Genomic DNA, 20837 nt, shown 5'->3' with positions numbered 1-20837 from the left:
AGCCAGAAGGACGGGCCGAACATAACTCGAACCCTCTGTGCCGATGGAAGGCGAGTGCTCAGTGTACAGATATGACAGAAAAGGACATCTGGGCTCAGACACAGGTCCACGGGGCCACGTGTCCGTGTGGACGTCCACCCAGCGGCAGGCATCCCGAGAGCTGGAACTGGCCTTCCAGAGCCACTGCGCGAGGAGGCCATGGTTAAAGGTCGTCAACAGAGAAATATGACGTAGGGTACTGAACAAACACGAGGGGAACTTTCTCCATGTTGGCAGAACTTAAGTCCTTGTAATAGAATCATAAGCGGTAAAAGTGTCGCAGATCGTTACTGGCGTTGAGAGGACCTCTGAGGAAGAAGCTATTTCTGAAGTGACAGAAGAGCAAGTGTAGCACCGCCCTCGGTGTAAATGTTTCTCTTCACGTGTCCACGCACACACTCGGCTGTCCAGGAAGGCATTTCGCAGAAAGTTGAGCTGTCCCCTCGGGGTGATGGAGGCAAGGACGGGTTTTCTTTTATACTTCTAAAATAACATATTGATTTCTTTCTTAAAATGTACAGTCAATATGTTAATATAAATACACATTCCCCCGACCCCCACCCCCAAACAGAAAGACTAAGCTTTTTCTACCACCACAGGACAAAAAGGTGTTTTTGCAAGATTCACGCAGTAGTTCCTAGGGGTGGGAATGGGGAGGTGGGGGTAGGCTCTTTTCTCAGCAGGATTCAGGCTGTAGTTCCCAGGGGTTGGGGGGCGGGGTAGGTTCTTTTCTCAGCAAGGCCCCACCCACTTTCTTCTCCAGCGAAGCAGATGTCAGCACTTTCAACAGTGCCCATCAGCTCAGTTCAGTCGCTCAGTCGTGTCCGACTCTCTGCGACCCCATGAATCACAGCACGCCAGGCCTCCCTGTCCATCACCAACTCCCGGAGTACACTCAAACTCATCCATGGAGTCGGTGATGCCATCCAGCCATCTCATTCTCTGTCCTCCCCTTCTCCTCCTGCCCCCAGTCCCTCATAGGAAGAGCTAAATAACCTTCATCTGGAATTTAACACATGATTGACTAGGGGTGATCTTTGCAGAAATTAACACCTGTGGGTGTTACGTAAGTGGGCATTACATAATGTGATTTGTTTCGTAAGTGAATATCGACATGATTTCTGGTCAGTAAGTTGCTAAGAGGAGGCTGGTGTTCTTTTATAAAAGAATATTTGCTACGATAAACAAAGACAACCAATGGCTTTTTAACTTTTTTATTTGGTGTTAACTCCACAAGAAAACAAAACAAAACAAAAAATCGGTTACTCTGGTGTACGTGAAATCAGAATGATACAACCACGGGAAAAGAATCTCAGCCCAGGAATGGGAAACTGGTGCTTCAGTGCTAAGATGTGCAACGCGCTTCATACCACAGTGCGTTTCAGCGTTTTGCCAACTTTTTTTAAAGAGATGCTTTTTCTTTGTGATCACTCACTTACAAAACTGAAAACCATAACTTTTAACTCCGTCGCTGAGAGCCTCTGGGCTTCAGCCACTTAGCTACGAAAACAAATAAATATGTAGTCTGTTCACTCCCTCACCCACCTGTAATCCCTTCCCGTCCCGTGGGAGGTGCGTCGCCTTCCACCAGCGTGAGGAGGGCTGCACCGTGACCACCTGGAGCCTTTTCATGATAAAAAAAAAAAAAAAAAAAGCAGCTGTCCGAAATCACCGAGCTAAAGGCTGTGTCTGAAATCTATTTATTTGGTCTCGGCTACACCAGCAACGATTTCTAGGATGATCGTCACTGTAGTGATTTTTTTTTTAAGGAATTTTACAACTTCCAATTCTTTTTTTGCCTTTGCTGTTAAAAATTATATTTCAGTGCAGATGCTAATCAATTTTTAGGAAGCTCTGGAAGAAAGAAAAATACATAAACCCTTATAAAGTCTGTAAATAAATAACAGCAACATAAAAACCTTACACACGCGCACACACACACACACACACAAACCCACTTTAAAGTGTCAAAGATGTGCTGTATAAAAACAAACCCTGACGTGTGGTGAGACCAAACCCACGGCCCATCAGGTTTCCCACAGTGAGGACAGAGAGTGCCGGGGGGGTGACTCCACGGCCCTAGAGGGAGTTTCCTGTGTCATCATGAACGCAAGGCAATGAAACCCAATGCTTGAAGCCAACCACATATTCTCGGCCAGCTCAGCTCCCAGCTAGTGTGCATGACGTATCTAGTGCCCGCCAAAATGAGTGGTGGAGCTATCTCATCCAGTTAAGACTTCCCGACGTTACGGACACACTCAACTGATCTCACACGTCGGTTAAAAAAAGAAAAGTAACTTTAAACGTTTAGGTTTTGCAAATATTGCTCCTTCTAACTTCAGCCTGTTGCGCAGCGGTGTGAAAAGCTTGAGGAAGTGACCGTCGTGAAACTGGCGAGCCGGACCCAGCCCTGGCTTCCCGACGACACGGGTGGGCAGGCCCCGTGGAGCCCTCACACGTGTACGGGAGAAACCAGGATTCTGCTCCCCGACCCGCCACACACGGAACTTGCCCAGAACATTCTCTCAAACACAAAAGGAGATCTAAGCTACGCTAAGTCAGAGCCATGAGCGCAGCCAGCTGCTGCAGCCAAGGTCTCTTTGGGGTCGTGAGGTGGCCTTTGTTGCAGGTCAGACATTTACAATCTCAAGTTGTGGGGGGGGAATTGGATTCCATGTCGGTCACTGCAATAATCTCACCCGCAACTCAGGTCCTCACGGAGTATTGCCAAGACTCACTGCAAACCACCCTGACCGGTGTCTGGGGGTGGGGGTGGGCAAAGAGACTGCGATGGGAGAGCGGGCTGGGGTGCGCTGCCCCACCCTCCGCCCCACCTGGCCTCACATGCCGCCCCGTACCTCCAAGTCCTTGGCTGCCTCAGCTAGCGAGGAGGTCACCGACCATGGCACTGTCCATGGTAGGTACTCTAGGGGAAGATCCTAAGATAGAAAACACAGTATTTTTGTTAAGTCTCTAAAAGCACACCCTTGCAGTTCCTACGTTAAATGTACATGAGATTTGTTTTACTGAACGGAGACCGGGGATGAGTCACCCAGGCTGCCCTCTGGCCTCCGGAGACAGGCACTGACCCGCTGCGGGGGTAAGCGTTCACACCCCAGTTCGGAGAGGACAGAGCCTGCGTGTCCCCGAAGCTAGAGTCTCCGAAGAGTGGACGTGGGCGCTGACGCTGCGATGCTAGCAAAGGAGGGGTGGCGGTGACGGACTGCGGCCGGAAGTGGGGGGCTGCGCAGCGAGAGGACGCGGGAGGCAGTGATGCTTCTAAGACGAGCACATGCACACCGGTTCTAGTCTAGTTCAGAGAGCCAAGAATTTTAACAGCTTGGAAGAAGAAGAAAAAAAAAAGAAAAGAAAGAAAATCCTCAACAGGACAGCTGTCCTCAACTCTAAAATAAGCCAGAAGAGAAAGAGAATTACTGATCTGAACCAGTTAATTGAAGAAGAAACCTAAGTAGTTGTTTCAGATTAACAGGCCTCACAAAAGGGTACTTCCCCCTCACACAGCAATTAAAAAAATAACGTGTGAAGCTCCGCGGGGGCCGGGGCTAGAGATGCGTTCGGGAGAAGAGCTCCTCGTCGCGGGGGTCGGCCCGCGCGCCTCCGCCGTCCGAGTCCTCCGCGGCGGAGCCGGCGCTGGCGCGCGGCGGGCGCTGGGGGCCATCGGGCTGGGCTCCGGCGTCCCGCTCTGCGGTGCACCTCGCTTCATGAACAGAAGACGCCTGAGGGGAGAGGTTTCGAAAGGTCACAGAAGGGGCGGCGGAGGCGCTTTTTTCACATACAGAGATTAAGGAACAAAATGTTGGTGGGTGTTTTCCGGTGGAGTTACCAGATTCTGAAGTTTTCCTGTTTGAAAGCAAAACGAACAAGCTTTCCCTCCTGGCCTGTAAAGGACCCCAGACCCTGATTCTCCACGTTCCCGCCCTCTGGAGTCTCCGAGCGCGGCCTCGCCCTCCTGGGGCTCCCATCCCAGGGGCGCACAGCAAGCAGACCGATCCACCCACAGCCCTCCCAGCTTCCTGCTGAGCTGACCAGCTGGGGTGGGCAGGGGGGCGCTGATGGGGGCTCCAGACAGGAGTGGCGGGGACATTGGTTCTTTTGAGGAGATGCTGGGAAGAGAGATGGGCCACAGAAAAAGCAGAGCTGGCAGGCACCCTGGGAGCAGTGCTTCTGAACTGGGGGGGCCCACTGCTATGGGGGACGTTTTAGAGAAACTCTTGGTTGTGTGGGACTGCCCCCCACCCAGCGGACGGGCAACTTCCTGGCCCACGGGACAAGTGGTGGCCCCTCCCCAATCACAGTACCCAGCAGTGCTTCCCTGCACCCGTCATGGTTAACTAGCCAGGCCACCCTCCCCTGACAGTGAGTGGGTAATTCTTCCCGCTCCCCAGTGAGGAGCAATGCCCCTCAGTCACAGTAACTAACAAGCCACCCCTCCCCCTGGTGGCTAGCAAAAGGCCCCTCCCTCGTGGTGACCAGCACCCCGTACTCACTATGGTAACTAGCAGTGCCCCGCCAGTCACAGTGGCTTAGCAACACCCACCCCCACCCCCATCCCCATCTCCAGATGGCAGTACTGGCCCTGGTTGAGAGCCCCCCCCACCCCGAGGAAGGAGCACACACCAGCGGGGGAGCGGAGGACGTGGGAGCAGAGGCACGCGAGGGCAGACACAAAGACCCGGCGGGGAGAGAGTGCATCCACTCTGGGCACAAGGGCGGAAGGACAGCGCGGCCAGCGTTGGGGGTTCGAACTCGGGGACTGAGGGCGTGGCTCGGTCGACTTCAGAGGCGTATTCGGAAAATCTGTGCTCGTGTATGCTCGGTCGTGCTGGACGCTCTGTGATCCCATGGACAGAAGCCCCCCGCCAACGGGATTCTCCAGGCAAGGATACTGGAGCCGGTTGCCGTGCCCTCCTCCAGGGGAGAATCTTCCCAACCCAGGATCGAACCTGCATCTCTTGCTGGCAGGTGGGTTCTTTACCCCCGAGCCACAGGGGAAGCCCCTCGGAATCTTTCCGGGCCTTTAGTTTTCTCATCTGCAGACGGGCAGAACAGCACCCACCTCCTGGGCGGCTCAGTGAGGCGACTGTGCGGCTGCCGCGCCTCGCGGGGTGAGGGAGGCTGCTGCGGGTGGAGGGGCGGGTGGGAGCAGGAAGCCCGCGCGAAGCGCACGGCAGCGGCCAAGGCGGCGGGGGAGTGAGAACCGCGCAGGCGGCGGAGTCCATCGCTGAGAGGTGGGCGGGCGGGACGGGCACACCGGCTGCGTGTGTGCGGAGGTAAGGGGGAGGGACCAACAGCCAGGCAGTCTGGGAACTGAAGCTGGGGCGGCAGTCGGGGCAGAACGGTCCCGGAGCTGGACGCAGAGAAGGCTGGGGACGCCCCAGACGCCTGTCTGGATGCACCAAGTCCAGCAGGTCCACCGACACAAAGACCACGGGGGCCTCGGGGCGGGGCGGGGGCCAGACGACTTTCACCGGACTTCGACTGCCACTGACAAATCACGCTGAGAAGCCCGAGGGGCTCCTTTGGACTCATTCAGCTGCCTGCCTAACCAGGCGAGGTCCGGGCCGCCCTGAGCTGGCCCCGCAAAGAGCTCGAGCCAGGCAGAAGGCGGGGGGTGGCGGACACGGTGCCTTCAGCTGCTGCAGGGCCACAGCAGAACTCTATGGGGGCTAGGGGCAGGCACAGCACACTCGGGGAGCCAGGAGGGGCAGGTGTGAGTGGAGAGGCTCCTTCCTGCTGTCCACCCGAGCATCTGAAGGGGGAACCACAGGGTCGGGCGTGTGGGGGCAAACACGCTCTGGCAGGAGTGAGGGACGGACTGCAAGGAGAAGGGGGCAGGGGAGGCCTTGGCAGTGAGTGGGAGGTGAGGCAGACCAAAGGGTCGCAGCCGCAGAGCTCGGTGATGGGAGAGGCAGCCGTGAGACTCCCAGGTGGTGCGGGGCGCTGGCGGCCACTGCGAGTTAGTAGTGAGGAGGAGGACAGTCCACTTACCCTATTAAAATCTAACAGACGCTCTTCATTACTGGGCATGTCTTTAACATCTGGATACTCTTCTATACCATTCTCTCCCTTGGCATTTGTATAACATTCTTAAATCATTTTGAATGGAGAAGGGAAAAGAGGGAAAGGGGGGGAGATTTCATTAAGACACAGTCATGAAACGTACCATTCTTGTTTCATTTTTTTTTTTTTTTGCTGGTCAGATCACTAAAAGCAGACACGGTCAGCGTCAGCCAGCCAGGTGTGCGCCAGGAAAACATTAGGCCAGTTCAAAAAAATGCTTCTCATGAATTGTTCATGGAGAAAAAAAAAAAATGACGCCAACATAACTTCACAGTCGTGTTAATCCCACCACGACACTCTCTCAACAACACACTCGCACCGCTCAAGTGACAGGCCCTGGGAACACAGGAAAAAAAAAGACCCACAAGGCCCCGGGGATGGACGTGGTGTGGAGGGAGACGGACGACGCGCCATGACACGCTCCTGGAGCAAGGGACAAACGCATCTCAGACGAGAGGAGGGGTGACGGGAGAAAACAGAGCAGGGCAGCATCCTCTCTGCCCTTCCTCAGCTCAGCACCAAACTAAGCCATCTGAGGACAGGGAGGAGGAGGAGGAGGGGGCTCGCGGGCTGACTGGGCCGGGCTCGGGACTGCACGCTGGAAGGCATCAAGTGCGAGTCGCCTACCCCCTGGTTTTCAACCCTGCTTTCACGTGCAGATCACCTGGGGAGCCTTAAGACCAGCCTGGAAGCCCCAGGCCCCGCCTGAGACTCGGCACACTCGGTCTGGGGCGGGCTCTGGTCTCAGCCATTTCCGCAGGGGCTCCCTGGCGATCCTGATGCAGGGCCAGACTGAGGCCCACTTTAACCCGGATCAGCCCCCAGGCACCTTCACTCTGTGGGAAGGGTACAGGGGAGGAGACCTGACGTCACGTGAGTCAGCATCTGGCCAGATGGTAGTCACTGCGCAGTGCTTGATGAGATGAACCCGATGAGATGGGGACCCGCGGGGCCCACAGCAGCAGGGCCCATTTGAGTACCGTGCCCTCCCACCACCACCGGGGAAGGGCCTGTGCACCCTGTTTGGCCTCCCCACGAAAGGCTGCACTCTCCGCGACCTTCAGTTCTGACAGCCTGGAGTCCTCAACCTCCCTGGTCCGAGTTCGTGAGAAACCCCAGGCTCTGTGATGAGACAGGTTGTCAGCTGACTGGGGGGGATTCTACTTAACTGTGCTGTAACTGGGGGTAACTTACTGAAAGACCCCAGTGCTCTCATCTCTAGAGATTTCTGTGCAAGATGGGTGTGCAGCCTCAAGTGCAAGGCTGGCACACAAGTTAAATGTCTTCTCGAGTGCTGCTACCCACAGCCCTGGCCTTGGGCCCACCTGCCTTGGGACAGCTGGTTAAGATGCCCCAGCTCCACCGAGGCAGGAACCCAGCACCCGGCCCGGGGCCATCAGCTTTTCTCAGCTCGCCTGCCAACCTCTCATCATCCCCACGCCCCATGGCACTCGGCTACCCCTTGGATGAGGTGGGAAGGTGACTATGTCCTTGGCTGGGACGTGCCAGTAGGTGGAGCGGGTCTCCCCCAACCCCAGCCCCATCCCATCTCTTCCTGCTTTAGGGGTTCTATGTGGACAGAAGGGGTCAGTGGATGCCACAGGCATCAGGAAAGGGCGCTGCTGACTGCTGTTACCGTGTTCCAGGGGACCACAGGCCAGGCCACTTCTGGGCATTTCAGTCTTCACAACTATTCTGCAAGAGAGCTACCACTTTCAGCCTCTTTTTACAAATAAAGTGCGGAGGCATAGAAAGGCCTGTCATCGCCCGAGGTCTAGCAGCTGGTGAAGGAAGCACCGGGTTCCAGCTCAGCTCTGTCTGCTGAACCCTTAACCTTCATCTGCACCGAGTCCCCGCAGGGCCCTCTCTCTAAGACCAAAGAACACGCACACTTTGAGAACCCAGCGCACGAGCCCTGCAGACAGACGCTCGGGACAGCCCAGCGGAGGCACCCAGTCCACACGGTCCTCGCGGCCAGGCACCCCGGGCACAGCAAGTGCGCACCTGCTCCCGCCCGGCTGGCGCCCCCGCGTGCACCCCTGTCCACACATGGTCTCAGCTGTCACACGCCACCTGCCCCGGCCCCTGCGTGGACCACGCCTGCAGGTAGTCCCGGCTTGGGTCCTGATTCCTGGGGTCCCTGTTTCCAGCGCCCAGAACAGCACCTGGCATGAGATGAGTGTGCAAGAAGGCTTTGCCAAAGGAGCGTGTGTGTGGATGCACAGCAGGGCGGGGGGTGGGGTTCCCTCGCTGCCCTCCGGGGCCGTGCTGCTGCCCTCGAGGGCCTCCGATCCCGACTCGCTTGGAAAAAGGGATGCTCCTCCTCCTCCCCCACAGGGAGGCTGGGGCTCCTCGGTCAGGCCCTGACTCAGACCTGCATGGGCTTCTTATGAGGCATAAGTGGCGTCAGGAGCTTCAGAAGTGAGGGGAGGCGGCAGGCCTGGCTGCTGGGCGGGTGAGAGGCCGCCTGCTCTCCGGGCTGAGCTTCTCCTGAGACTGTGCCCCGTCCTCCAGCTCCCCCTAACCCCACCCCAGGCTGGAAGAACCAGGCTTCGTGACATCACCACCAGGCAACCACCAGGGGCAGCTGTGACTGGCAGGTCTTCTGAAAGCCTGGCTACCGTGCTTTGTCCACTGAGAATGTTCCTGCACGCCATACCACAATTACAAAGAGCTCTGTGTGCCACGAGCCACATGCAGCACCTACAAGGCACAGCACGGAAAATCACAGGCCAAGATCTGGAGCGGCTGCCTCGCTGGTGACAGGAAACCAGGCCGAGGCCACTAAGATGCCCCCACGACCCAGGGATGAAGCCCACCCGGGGTGCTTGGGGGTCACCACCCCCCGCCCCCACCCACCCCTGCTCCGGGCGGGCACCTCCTGGGTGCGGGGCCCCCTGGCCCTCCCCATCTGCATTCCCCGTGACCGCAGCTGGGACTTGCTCAGCCAGGGTGCCCACTGGACTCAGGTCAGGGTCCAGTCTGCACTCCTATCGTCCCCGCGTCTCCCGGGAGCCGCGTGCAGAGGCCGCTGGAGAGAGCATGCTTGGACCTCAGGGCTACGGCGGGCACTCAGGCCTGGGCTGAACGGCTGGAGCCGTGGGGGCGGGAAAGACTGAAGTACCGTGGAAATAATGGCGAGTGGCTAAATATTAGCTAATGGCAGAGGAGCCGGCCTTCAACAGAGGCTGTTAAATAAAAAAGATAAGAAGATGCTGGAAATGAAGACTCTGCTGCCCTCAATGACCCTCGGGGAGGCAGGGGTGGGGAGCTGCTTCTGCGCCCACAGGACAAAGACGCGGACAACCCCAGGTCCCCCGGTTGGCTGAGGCCAGGCCATGAGGGCACTGCCCCGCAGGCAGGGAGGGGAGACGGGGTGCACAACGTGAACAACTGGAGCCCGGCCTAAGACCAGCGCTGCAGCCGGCGGAGCCCAGGTGACCACGGCAGGCTGCACAGGGTCAGCCCCGAGATGACCGCTCAGCCGCCTCCTCAGTTCTCTCCTCCCCCAGAATGGCAGGCCCGGGCCGTTCATCGCTTCCGAGGAGGCCCCCCCTGCCGGGTGTTTCATGGACGAGAGGCCCTTCCCCAGTCTGCCCCTGTGTCCCTCTCCCTGGTCTGCCCAAGCGCCCTCCCACGGCTCGCTGTCACAGAAAGTCAGCAAACTCTGGCCTCCTCCACACAGCCCTCCGGGGCTGCTCTCTGCTCTCCTTCCCCGACAGGTGCCTTTATCTTGTCATCCCAGACCACGGCAAGAGCCCAGGAGCCCCGGCAGGTGCCCTCCAGTCTTCCCATTCCTTCCCCACTCCGATTCTGTTGATAGAATTGCTTTAGAAAAAAAAAAACGCACCCGACCTGATACCATCCAACGTGAGCTCTTGTAAGCGGCCCTCTCCTCCTCCCTGTTCAAACTCCACCTAACGCGGCAGAACTCACGAGCCTGCTGACCAGCTCGGCTCATCCCCTGCTGGTCTCTCCAGTCTCGGCTGGGCCCAGGGGGACCCCGATTCCCACCCTGACTGGCCACCGACCCTCCCGCCTTTGCCCCCCTCACTGGGGGCTTACGTGTCTCCACGGCCCACCCCGCCCTAGGCTGTTGGTGGGTGTAAGAGCAGGGTCCAGCCCGCGCTCACCTCATGTCCCCAGTTGCCCCTGACCAACGCCTGCCACACGAAATGCTTCTGGACCGATACCCACAGCAAAAGGAACAGACTGCGCTTTAAGGAGCTGAGACCTGAGTGGGCGGCGGTTCGCATCCGGTCTCCTTACCTTCGCACTCCGAGGCAGGGAACAGAGGCGAGTACAAGGCTTTTTCCCACCAGGTCTGTTTCTCTTGACTTCGGTTCATTCCGTGCACATCAGTGTTCAGTACAGGGAACTGCTTAGATTAAACCAAACACAGACCAAGTTTACAAACTTTCAAGATAAAAGGGAAAATCCAGGCATTATTAACTAGTGGCTGCAAACCCCGGATTTTTTTAATTGATGATTTTATTTTTTTACCATTTTACTGCCTTCCCTGATCACTCAGTTGGTAAAGAATCCACCTGCAATGCAGGAGAACCCAGTTCTGATTCCTGTGTTGGGAAGATCCCCTGGAGAAGGGAAAGGCTAGCCACTCCAGTGTTCCGGCCTGGAGAGTCCCACGGACTGTAGAGTCTACGAGGTCACAAAGAGTCAGACACGACTGAGCGCTTCTAACTTTCACTGCTCTACTAGACAAGGTGAACCAAAAAAGCCACATTCACAGCACATCAAGCAAGTTTTTCTCAAAAAAAGCACTGATACTGGAAATGGAATACGAAAAATACAACAAGATTATCACAAGACAAAAACCACAGTAAATAGCCCTGAGGAAAGCAAGTTTCCAGATTTGGGAACAGCAGAGCCGGGGAGGGGAGTGGGTGGCCCTGAGCCCTCCTCCCCACTCAAGTGCGGGGAGGACTCTCTTCTCCTTCACACACTCAGGCAGGAGGGAGTCAAAGAAGCAATACCAACCTAATGGTCTTTACAGCAATGATCTGCTTCAGTGAGAACCAGAAGGAAGCTGAGACTAAAACCAAGTAACGAAACGGACAGTAATTCAGAATCAAAACAGGAAACGCACGTGCAAACCAGAGGACAGCAGGACTCCGGAGCCCAGGAGAGACCCCATGGCCCGTGCAGGCCCCCGGCCCAGCAGAAGGCACCCATGCCGGGGAGGCGGGACAAGTCCGAGCCCAGGCCCCGCCCCTCGCTGCCAGAGCTCCTGAGCTCCAGCAGGACCCGCCCACCATCCTAGGTGGCAAGGGCTAGGAGCAAGGTGGCCATCACGCGTGATCAAGGAGGGCCCAGGCGAGTGGTCCTTGGAAGACGGGGCGGGGCCAGCCGCGGCCACCACGGGTGCACCCCGGGATGCTGGGGACAGGGCAACCCCCCCTCCCTGCTCCTTTCCTGCTCACCCTCCAGGGTGAGGCCCGCTTTGGGAATCTCCACACCTCCCACGGCCCCTCACAGCCCCCACAAGGATCTGCTGGATCCATGCATAGGCTCTATGAACGTTTGTTCCAGAAGACCTTTCATCACACGGTCAAGTTTAAACCCTGATATGTTTCAGCAACCAACAATCTTCAGTTCTCTGATAGGATTTTTTTTAATTCTAAACAAACAACGTAAATCACTTTACCAAAAACTTTTGGACTCAGGAATGTGTTTTTATTAAACTAAGTGGGAAATATATGTTAGATCTTGATTTTCATTTAACTTTTCAGAAATACTCTTCAATCAGAAACTGAAGAGAATTTTGTTCTGTCTACCCAGAGCAGTCACTTAACCTTCACCATTTCCTCTTGCAGCTTATTCTAACAATAACGATTAGTAAAGCTATTAGACAAGCAGACAGCAAGGTCAACTGCACCTACGAAGCTGGGGTTAATGCAAATGAAGCGAGCAATGTGCCAGGTCTGCGGTTAATTTGAGGTGATGATTCCTACACTGGGCACACAGCTCACAGCACTGGAAGGCCTCGCTGGAAAGCCCTGGCCTTCTCTGCAAGGCACACCTGTCTGTGTGCAGATCCTCAGTGCCTCAGTGCTAAGGACGGCTCTCTGGGCAAATGTGTCTCCATCACCCAAGGCACTACGGAGCGGCGGTGGACTCGAAGGTACCCAGCTCCTACCTGAGGATGAAAAACACCTGAGGCGGCTGCGGAACGTGGGTGCCGCCGCCCTGCTTACCTTTTAATCCTTTCCTGGGACTCAGGAGGGTAAAGAGGAGGAAAAGGGAGAGGACCCATCAGGACGGTCAGGACAGGTGGGGAACAGCAGGCTGCAGGGCGTCAGGGGACAGCGAGGTGGCTGGGTCAGCAAGGACAGGAGCTGATGAGATGGACACAAGCCGGCCGGACAGTGAGGGGAAGGGCAGGGGCTGCGCCTTGCTGACGGGCACCCCTCCAGGAGGAGGGCTGGCACAGAGCAGGGAACGCCACGTCTGCCGGCCTGAAGGAAAGCTTACCCCCAGCCAGAGGCCCTGACGGTCCAGCACGCCGCTCCCACAGCCCTGCTGAGGCCACCGTTAGTTGGGTCATGTGGTTTCTGCCATCGTCTTTAAGTCTTTTTTTCTGCATCCTTCATTCTAGTGTCGATTCTAATGGCGAGGACTTATTTCTCCTGTTCTGTTTACACTGAATACGTGGTCAGTGAACATGCATTGCGTTATGACATCTTTCCACTTAGCTATTTCCAGTGTTGAAGCCTGCACGCCAAAGATGACCAGGAGGCCTTGCTTGACTAATGTCTGTTTGATGTATTAACCCACCTTCTGCTGTGGCTGAGCATGAAAAGAATGCAGACAGCTGGAGGAGACGGAGCACAGAATGGAGCGCAGCCCTGGGCGATCCCGGCACCTCTGTCTCAGCTCCGCTCCCTCCCCTCCAGGACACTCCTGCTCGCTGGCTATCTGAACGCTGGCTATCTGAACGCCTCTTCAACTGCTCCTCGGCAACAAGGCCTGCCCTGACTTGGGGGTCCGCCACAGCACACTGCTCCAAGCACCCCCATTCCACCACTTCCTCATCCGCGCTGCCTTCCCACAGCACAGGTGTCCTAACGTATGCGGAGCTTCACACTGCTCACAGAACGGACCTCCAAGGATGCAGGAGACATCGCTCTCTCTGTTCCTTTATACCCCACACCTAGAGTGGTGCCCAGAGAGTCGGCTCTGAACAAACGCGTGACAGATGAAGGAAACAGTAAAGAGGGGGACGTGAACACTATCCAGAAAACCTTATCGGGGACGTCTGTAGCAGGAGATGTAACGGTCAGTAATTCTTCAGGAGATGAAAGTTGGGTAAATGCTCGCCGCTTTAAATCACACTGAACACTCCTGCTTCTGGTGACAAGACCAGAGTCCAGGCCCCCACCCTGGGTTCTGTTCTGCAAACAGAGCCCCGAATGGTGCCCTCGGCCACAGCCAGCTCTCCTTACTCACGTCACAAAAGGAAGAGGAAATGAAGAGACGCACTGCGCCAGAGAGCCCAGCAGGGGCAAGGCTGTCCTAGTCCTCTCCGGTCGGGAAGTGTGCGGCGGTGCAAGGACTCCGGCTCTGGCCCTCACGCAGGGATCTGGGGCGGGTGGCCCGCCCTCTGGCCCTCGTGCTCTGAGCCATCCCGGGGAGGGGTGGGGAATGTCACTGCGGGCATTCAGTAGGGGGTGGTGGCAATAGAGGGCTCAGCATCTGGTGCAGGTGACCAGGCCCTCGCGCCCTACGCTCGTCTGAGCCCCTGACCCCGATGGCACTGCTGCCTGTCCCGATGGACGCCTTCCTCTCCTGGACTGCAAACTCCTGGAGGCACGATGAAGCCTCTTGCTGCTACTCTGGACCTTCGAGGGCACGATAGGAAGTCAGCCATTGAGCAGACGACAGAGCAGACACTCCTGCCACAAGGTCACGCAGAGCTGGGCACCGAGGCATGCGGCTCCCCACCTTTCCCTCAGCTGCCGCGACCACGAGCTGGCCGCCACCCTGCACAGGTGAGCCGTTCACCTGTGCGACTACGGCTGCCTCCGCCTGGCGTGTCCCACCTCCTCCCTTCCGCCCTGGACGCGCAGGTCTGTGCACGAGCCTCCTGCGCACTCTCGGGCCGGGTCGGTCCTCCTCTGAGTTCCCATGCTGCCTGTGTTCACCCTCCCTAGGCCGTCACCCCTGCCACCTCAAATTATGTGGGCTTGAACACCCTCAAAGGACTTCCCTGTAGCTCAATTGGTAAAGAATCTGCTTGCGATGCAGAAGACTAGAGTTCGATCCCTGGGTTGGGAAGTTCCTCTGGAGAAGGGAATTGCAATCCACTCCAGTATTCTTGCCTGGTAATTCCATGGACAGAGAAGCCTGGTGGGCTACAGTCCATGGGGTCGCAAGGAGTCGGACACGACTGAACGACTAACACACACAAACACCCTCAAATGTAAGGAACCAGCTAGGAAAATTTAGTACCTCCAAATGATGGAATAATATGCAGAAAATAAAGAAGGGTGATTCTAAATAAAGTGTCATTTCAGTCAAAAAAAAAAAAAGGTCGGACCGAAAAAGAAAGTAGAACATATGCGAACACGTACGTGCTTCCACAAGCACGCAGGGTCCTTAGAGGCAATGTGCTGGGACTCACACTCGCGGCTGGGAGGGGACTGGTGCGCCACGGACACGCCCTCCTGGAACACCCAAATCGGAACCATGGCAGAGAATGAACTGTGCGACGGAGAACAAATCAGCTGCTCATAGATGGGTCTTCAGGACTAGGCTGAATTCTCCCGGGGCAAGGACAGCCTCTGGTTCATTCAGGGCACCTGCCGCAAGGATGCGCCCAGGACTGGTGAGTGTTTAATAAATGTTTGCTGAACTGAACTCAACCAACCTTTTGAAAAGGATCGTTAATTCATGCTCCTGGGTACCAATTCTATCAGAAACCCCATATTCTAGACCACCTGTGCTCTAAAACAGATGGGCAACTAGTGACTTTTTAAAACACAGAGCCCTGCCCTCTGCAAAGACTGCCCTCACTCAGGGACGTGAGGGGGAAGACGACCTGGCTGGAGACCTCCGGGACGGACTGCGGCCTTTTGGGCCACCCTCAACCTTTCTGCAGCTCAGATGAAGCTACGAGGTGGGAGCTGTAGGCGACGATGCTGAGAGACCAGGGCTGAGAGGACTGGTGACGGTGAGGGTCCCCCGAGGACTGAGCCGGCGCCCCAGACCTGTCAGGTTTGCGGGGAAAGATTGAGGGCGGGAGGAGAAGGGGACGACAGAGGATGAGATGGCTGGATGGCATCACCGACCCAACGGACATGAGTTTGAGTGAACTCCGGGAGTTGGTGACGGACAGGGAGGCCTGGCGTGCTGCGGTCCACGGGGTGGCAAGGAGTCGGACACGACTGAGCGCCTGAACTGAACAGACCTGGCAGACAAGCCAGAGCTCTGGTAACACGCCGAGACGCCAACACACCAGGAGGTGGGGGCCTGTGGCGGTGGCTGTGACGCAGACTCGCTCTCACTTTCTCTTCCTTCCCCAGCTGGAGCCAGGCGAGACACAGGGTGCATGAGGGAACTTCTAAGGGTGAAAAGTGGGGTGACCAGCAAACAGATGAAGGCTAACAGCCTTATACTTTTCTGCTGTCCTGAGCAGCTCAGATGTCAGTGTTTCGGTGGGATTCAATTCCTGGCTAAAGATCCCCAGGCAAGCGCCTCAGAGAGTGGTTCTTGGGTTGCTGTGGGGGCTTCCCACCACCACCTGCACTTAAGGCCACACCTGGGCACCGACCGGACACATGAATGAGATGTCACCTGACTCCACGAGCAGATCACAACTTAACCTGAAAGGGCACTGGAGACTCATGAGAAACGGCGACTGCAACTAAGAAGAAAGGCATGAAACGCGAACATTAAAAGGAAGGAGAAATGATCTCTGCTGCGGGTGGAGCAGAGAGGAATGGGGGACAGGGGAGAGAGGGTGCCTCTTGGTCCAGCGGAATGGAACCACGTGAAGGGTGGGCGGGCGGGCGGAGCATGCAGGATGACAGAGGTGAGGAAGGGATGACCCAGCTGCTCTCCCACCACAGGCGGCCTGACTTCTCGACACCTCCACCTGACTTTTTAAAAAGCTGCCCCTGGAAAAGGGCCAGGGGGGCAGAGTCCCAGGCTTCTCCTCGGGAACAGGTCATCACCTTCACTGCTACTTCTTGTACAGTTTAACCTCAGATCAATTCTCAGCAACAGTCAAATGGTACAATGACTCCATTAACAAAACTATTCTCATTAACCTCATTTGAAAGACTGACCCATACAGTTCGGGTAACTTCAGGAATATATACTTTGTCATAAGCAAGGGCACACCTGCAGGGGTTCTATGGGAGTTATTTTGTTACATTTGTATTGAGGGTTACTTGCTACATGTACCACAAAAAATTTCAGAGAAATCTACAGAGATGTAATTTATCTTACATGTAAGACGTAACTTTTTATAAACTAATCAGTGTTGCAGAAACAGTCAGACAGGCCTTCTCGTTCAAGAAACCCCTCGCAGCCACTTCTGAGGAGCAAGGGGCCTTCCAAAGAGTGAACAGCCACTTCTGGACTCACCAGTTGTGAAAGCTTTGCTTTAAGCATTGCGCATGCATGTTAAGACCACTCAGAAACACCTCATACTCCGATTTATTTAAAAATGTCAACTGTCTAGTTCAAATAGATAAACATCAAATCCACATTAAGTCCTTATGTAAAAATCACAAGGATGCTAAGCTTTAAGACGTTCAAGCTAAATTCCCAATAATTTAACCCTATCTTTTCTTTGCCTGAAATGGCTTTTCTTAAAGTCTGATCAAATCCTTTCACCAAGTACCGATCCCCACTGACACATACCTCTTCCAGCTCTCCTGAAGAAACTGGATTATCCTCATAAGCAGGTAACTGACAACCTGCTTTGCAGCTGCAGAAATGATTAAGTTCTTCCTCGCACTGAGCCATTACTTTGCAGTTTGCTTCTGGGCTTTCCAGGTCGATCTCCAGAGGTTCACTCCTGCTGCACTCCAGACACGGGCTCTGCTCTCCTGCCGGAAGGACCCCGGCTGACTCCTCCTGGGAATCCAGGGACGTCTGGGCACTCTTCTCCATCCCAGACTTCTTTAACCTGGGGAGGAACTTCCCAGACTCAAGCTCGGACTTCCCATAGTAATGGCCTTCTTTCTCTGCGTCCTCTTCCAGCGGTTTGAGATCCGCTTGTGGATCTTCGAATGCGTCGACTTGAGAAGGAATGGGAATATTTGCTTCGTCTCTCTCAGATTCAAATTCTGACTCGCTTCCTCCTCCGGGGGAGAGTTCAGATGCAGAGATGGGCCGAAAGTGAGTCCTGGGGGAGATCCGGATAGCCCGGTACTGTGTTCTGTCGACGTCGCATATCCTGGGGTGGAAAACTTCGCTGTCAGAATCGGAGCAGAGGATTGATTTCGGTTTGAAGCTTGGACTGAAAGATGCAATCCCTTCAGGTTCAAACGAACACTCTACGTGGAGAACTTGTGAAAACGGATTGTTTAAGTCAAAGGAAGAGAAGGGATACTCGAGTCCAGGATCTTCAACTTGAAAGTTGCCACAAGCTCCTAGTAAGTCTTCATGGAAGATGAAGGAAAATCCCTTATTCAATCCGTTTTCCCCGCTTTTCGGCTGATCGTTCTGTTCGAAGGACACAAAGGGTTTCCATAACTGCCTGTGACCAGGAGCGAAGCTGTTTCCGGGGGTCATAAAGACATCTGTCCCCGCTATGGTCACCACATCAGAAGCGGCACACTGCAGCAAACTCCCTTTGGCGTGACTGGGCGGCACGACTGCCCACCCCCCATCGCTGTTAAAGGCTTTGAGCTCCCCGTAAACTCCTCCCAGGATGAATGAGTTCTCTTTGTCTTGGGCCACGTCCCAAGGTTTCGAGGGGGTGGTGTAGTCCCCGCCATCCACCTTGGACAGCTCGCCGGACACAAAGGCTCTCTTCTCCAGGGTCTCTTTCTGGCCCTCCCACAGATGGTATTCTGATCTCTGCACAGCCTTGTTCGGCTCCTGGAGGGGCTCCATTGGAGCCTCAGCATCCAAACAGCAGCAGTAGTTATTTACATCTGTCGGAAACAACTCATCATCAGCGCTTTCTATTTCTAGCAGAGCTGCAGAATTTCTATCTGCCATCTTTGTCCAAATGTCTTTAATAACCCCTGAGCTGTAGCCATCTCCACGCGGACTGCCTTCACTACACACTTGCGTAGTTTCGAAGGTTTTGTTCTCTGTTTTTTGTTCTAGCTGAATACCACAGACAGATTCTAGTTTAGATTTTTTTTGGAAAACTAATGTTGGGATTTCTCCTAAAGTCCTACTGTTTTGCTGGCAAGTTTCATCCTGCAAAAAATCTAGGAGTTCTTCATCTACATAATTGGACGAGACTCTAGGAACTACATAATTAATATCCTCTGCGTTAAACTGTGTGGACTCTTCAAACTGGATATTTAACGTCTCATTGTCTGAACGTGTTTCTTCTGAATGGGACCACGGACTACAAGTCCTTGTTGAAAGATTAGAACAGTGTTCATTTTCTTCAAAGGCACTATTTTTGGTCCATATTAGTAACCTAGACTGTGTTTTCCCGAGCATGTTAGCACTAGAATCTGTATTTTCATTTCCCAAGCTGAGTGTTTCAAAAGAAAATGGTAAAACAGAATTACTGCATTGCACTTCAAACACTGAAAAACAAGAGTTTATACCAGATCCTTCATTAATATCTGAAAAGAGCTCTTGATTGCCAGCCAGCAAGTGCGGATTGAGCACTGTGCTGTCTAAGGTTGGGGAGAGTCGCACCGGGGAGTCTCCCGCAAAACTCTCCCCGTCGGCATCGCCAGAGCTGGACGAACAGCACTCCCAGAACTGGGCCAGGCTGCCAAGGTCTTGCAGGAGAAAGCCCTCAGCGCCCACAGAGCTGGCACAGTCTGCCCATATTGCACGCTCCCCTCGCAACTCCATTCCATCTAACACTATGCAACATTCTGCCTCAAAATCTGTCTTCTCTTTGCTTTTTTCTCGAATCATATTCAAAATCCGACTTTCTCCTTGCGTGGTTTCTGAGGCACCGGGATCCAACATGGATTGGTCAATATCCACTTCGTAGAAGTGTGTTAATTCTGACAGATGAATATCATCCAAGTATTTGTCGTCCTCTGGCAGAGGACAGAATGAGGTCCCAGAGAGGTCGATATCCTCATTTATGACTGCAGGCATTTCTACAAAATGACCATCGATGAAAGTACCTGCTGCGAGGTATGTTTTATGAATATTATTGTTGCTGATGCAGAGACCGTGCACTGACTCGGACAACTCCTCCACCGCCGCTGAGGTCGCGTCGCCGGCGTCTTGCCTGTTGCGGTACGTGGTCTCCAGCTTGCTTTTTCTGCTCAGAGGGACGAAGTACTCGGCGATGGGCTCAGTGTACCACAGCGGCTCCTCCTTGTACTCCCTGTCGGTCCTGCTCTCCAGGAACAGGTCTCTGCCCTCGGCGCTCCCCGCCTCCTTCCTGCCCAGCTCCTTCAGCGGCCGCTTGCCCCGCTTGCACAGCTGTCGGAAGGAGCCGCCGCCGCCGCTGCTGCTGCTGCTCCCGGCGGCGTGCGCGCTTCTCTCCGCCCTCTCGCCGCGCTTCAGCGAGAGCCGGCCCTGCCCGCTGCGCGCCCCTCTCCTGTTCCGGGTCTCCCGCACCTTGTGTCTCAACTTCACGCACTTCGCGGACGCCGCGGGCTCCCCCTGGTTCCCGCTGGAGCTCGAGCCGGCTTCGCTGGAGCCGGACGACCACGAGCGCGGGCGCGGCTTCCCGTCGGGCCGGTGCCGGCTCTGCTTCTTGGACGGCGGCGGTGGCACAGGCCGCGCTTCGCCGGGCCCGTTCCTGAACCTGATCTCCTTCTCGCCGTGGCTTTGGCCGCTCTGTGTTCTCTCCTGCAGGTTGGCGGGCGGCGCGTCGCTGCTTCTCTCCCGGATGACCTCGCCTTCGCTGTTGCAGTCCTTGGGGGAGGGCGTGTCTGTGCTGGCTGGAGGGGCTGTGGACGACGAGGACGAGCTCGAGTAGGATCCGACTGCGGACTTGTTCCACACGGTCATGATTTCCTGCAGGCAAACTGGCTTCTCGGACAGCGGTGGAAACGCTTCATAGTACCTGAGAAAACAAGCAAGAGATTTCAAAAGTGGGCGCTCAAGACGTTATCCGATACAGTAAAACAACATCACCCATCTGAGAAATGGGGTATTTCAACAGTCAGTGTTTACAGGGCATCCATGAGTGCGCAACTTGAAAAAAAAAATTGACAATACAGTAAAACCTTTAAATTTAGGTCTGTGGATCAAACACCTTCAAAGTTCAACACCGAGATAAGCGCTACAGGAATACTTAGAGAATATGTTAAGATGATGACTTTAAACTTCAGATGTTGGTAAAGTCACAGAGTACAAATGGGCTGCAGTGGGAAGAATGTTAATTTCTGATAAGGAATGTCTGAACGCACATCTCAGGGCATTCACTCTGCTTGTGACGTTAAGCTACTCATGCAGTGTCACGGCCGTTTCCTCATCTAGAAAGTGGGGGTACCGTGGCTTCTCTCACAAGGCTGTCACACGCACTAGAAACAGATGTGGGTGAAGAGCTGGAGAGCAAAGCAGTTGCGAGCACATGCTCTGAG

The 20837-nt window shown here is 55.1% G+C and overlaps 1 protein-coding gene across 11 annotated transcripts in view; it reads right to left on the bottom strand.

The window, feature by feature from the left end:
* Positions 1-1237: 1237 nt before the first annotated feature.
* The window catches only part of KIAA0232 (KIAA0232 ortholog), an 85048-nt gene continuing 65448 nt past the window's right edge, over positions 1238-20837 (bottom strand). For 6 of the 11 annotated variants that reach the window (XM_055435243.2, XM_055435244.2, XM_055435246.2 and 3 more), the window contains 3 exons: positions 17008-20317; positions 10390-10501; positions 3783-6146 (listed from right to left, as the gene is read on the bottom strand). In XM_055435243.2, coding sequence (XP_055291218.2) covers positions 5602-6146; positions 10390-10501; positions 17008-20317 — 3967 coding nt within the window. In that variant the 3' untranslated portion in view covers positions 3783-5601. The other 5 variants (XM_055435248.2, XM_055435249.2, XM_055435253.2 and 2 more) reach the window with 5 other exon arrangements.

The sequence above is a fragment of the Moschus berezovskii genome, chromosome 5 (genome assembly GCF_049115385.1).
Source record: "Moschus berezovskii isolate FMDL1 chromosome 5, NW_MosBer_1.0, whole genome shotgun sequence".
NCBI classification, from domain to species: Eukaryota; Metazoa; Chordata; class Mammalia; order Artiodactyla; family Moschidae; genus Moschus; species Moschus berezovskii.
The sequence above is the reverse complement of the archived record's forward strand: the minus strand, read 5'-3'. Positions and strand labels throughout refer to the sequence as shown.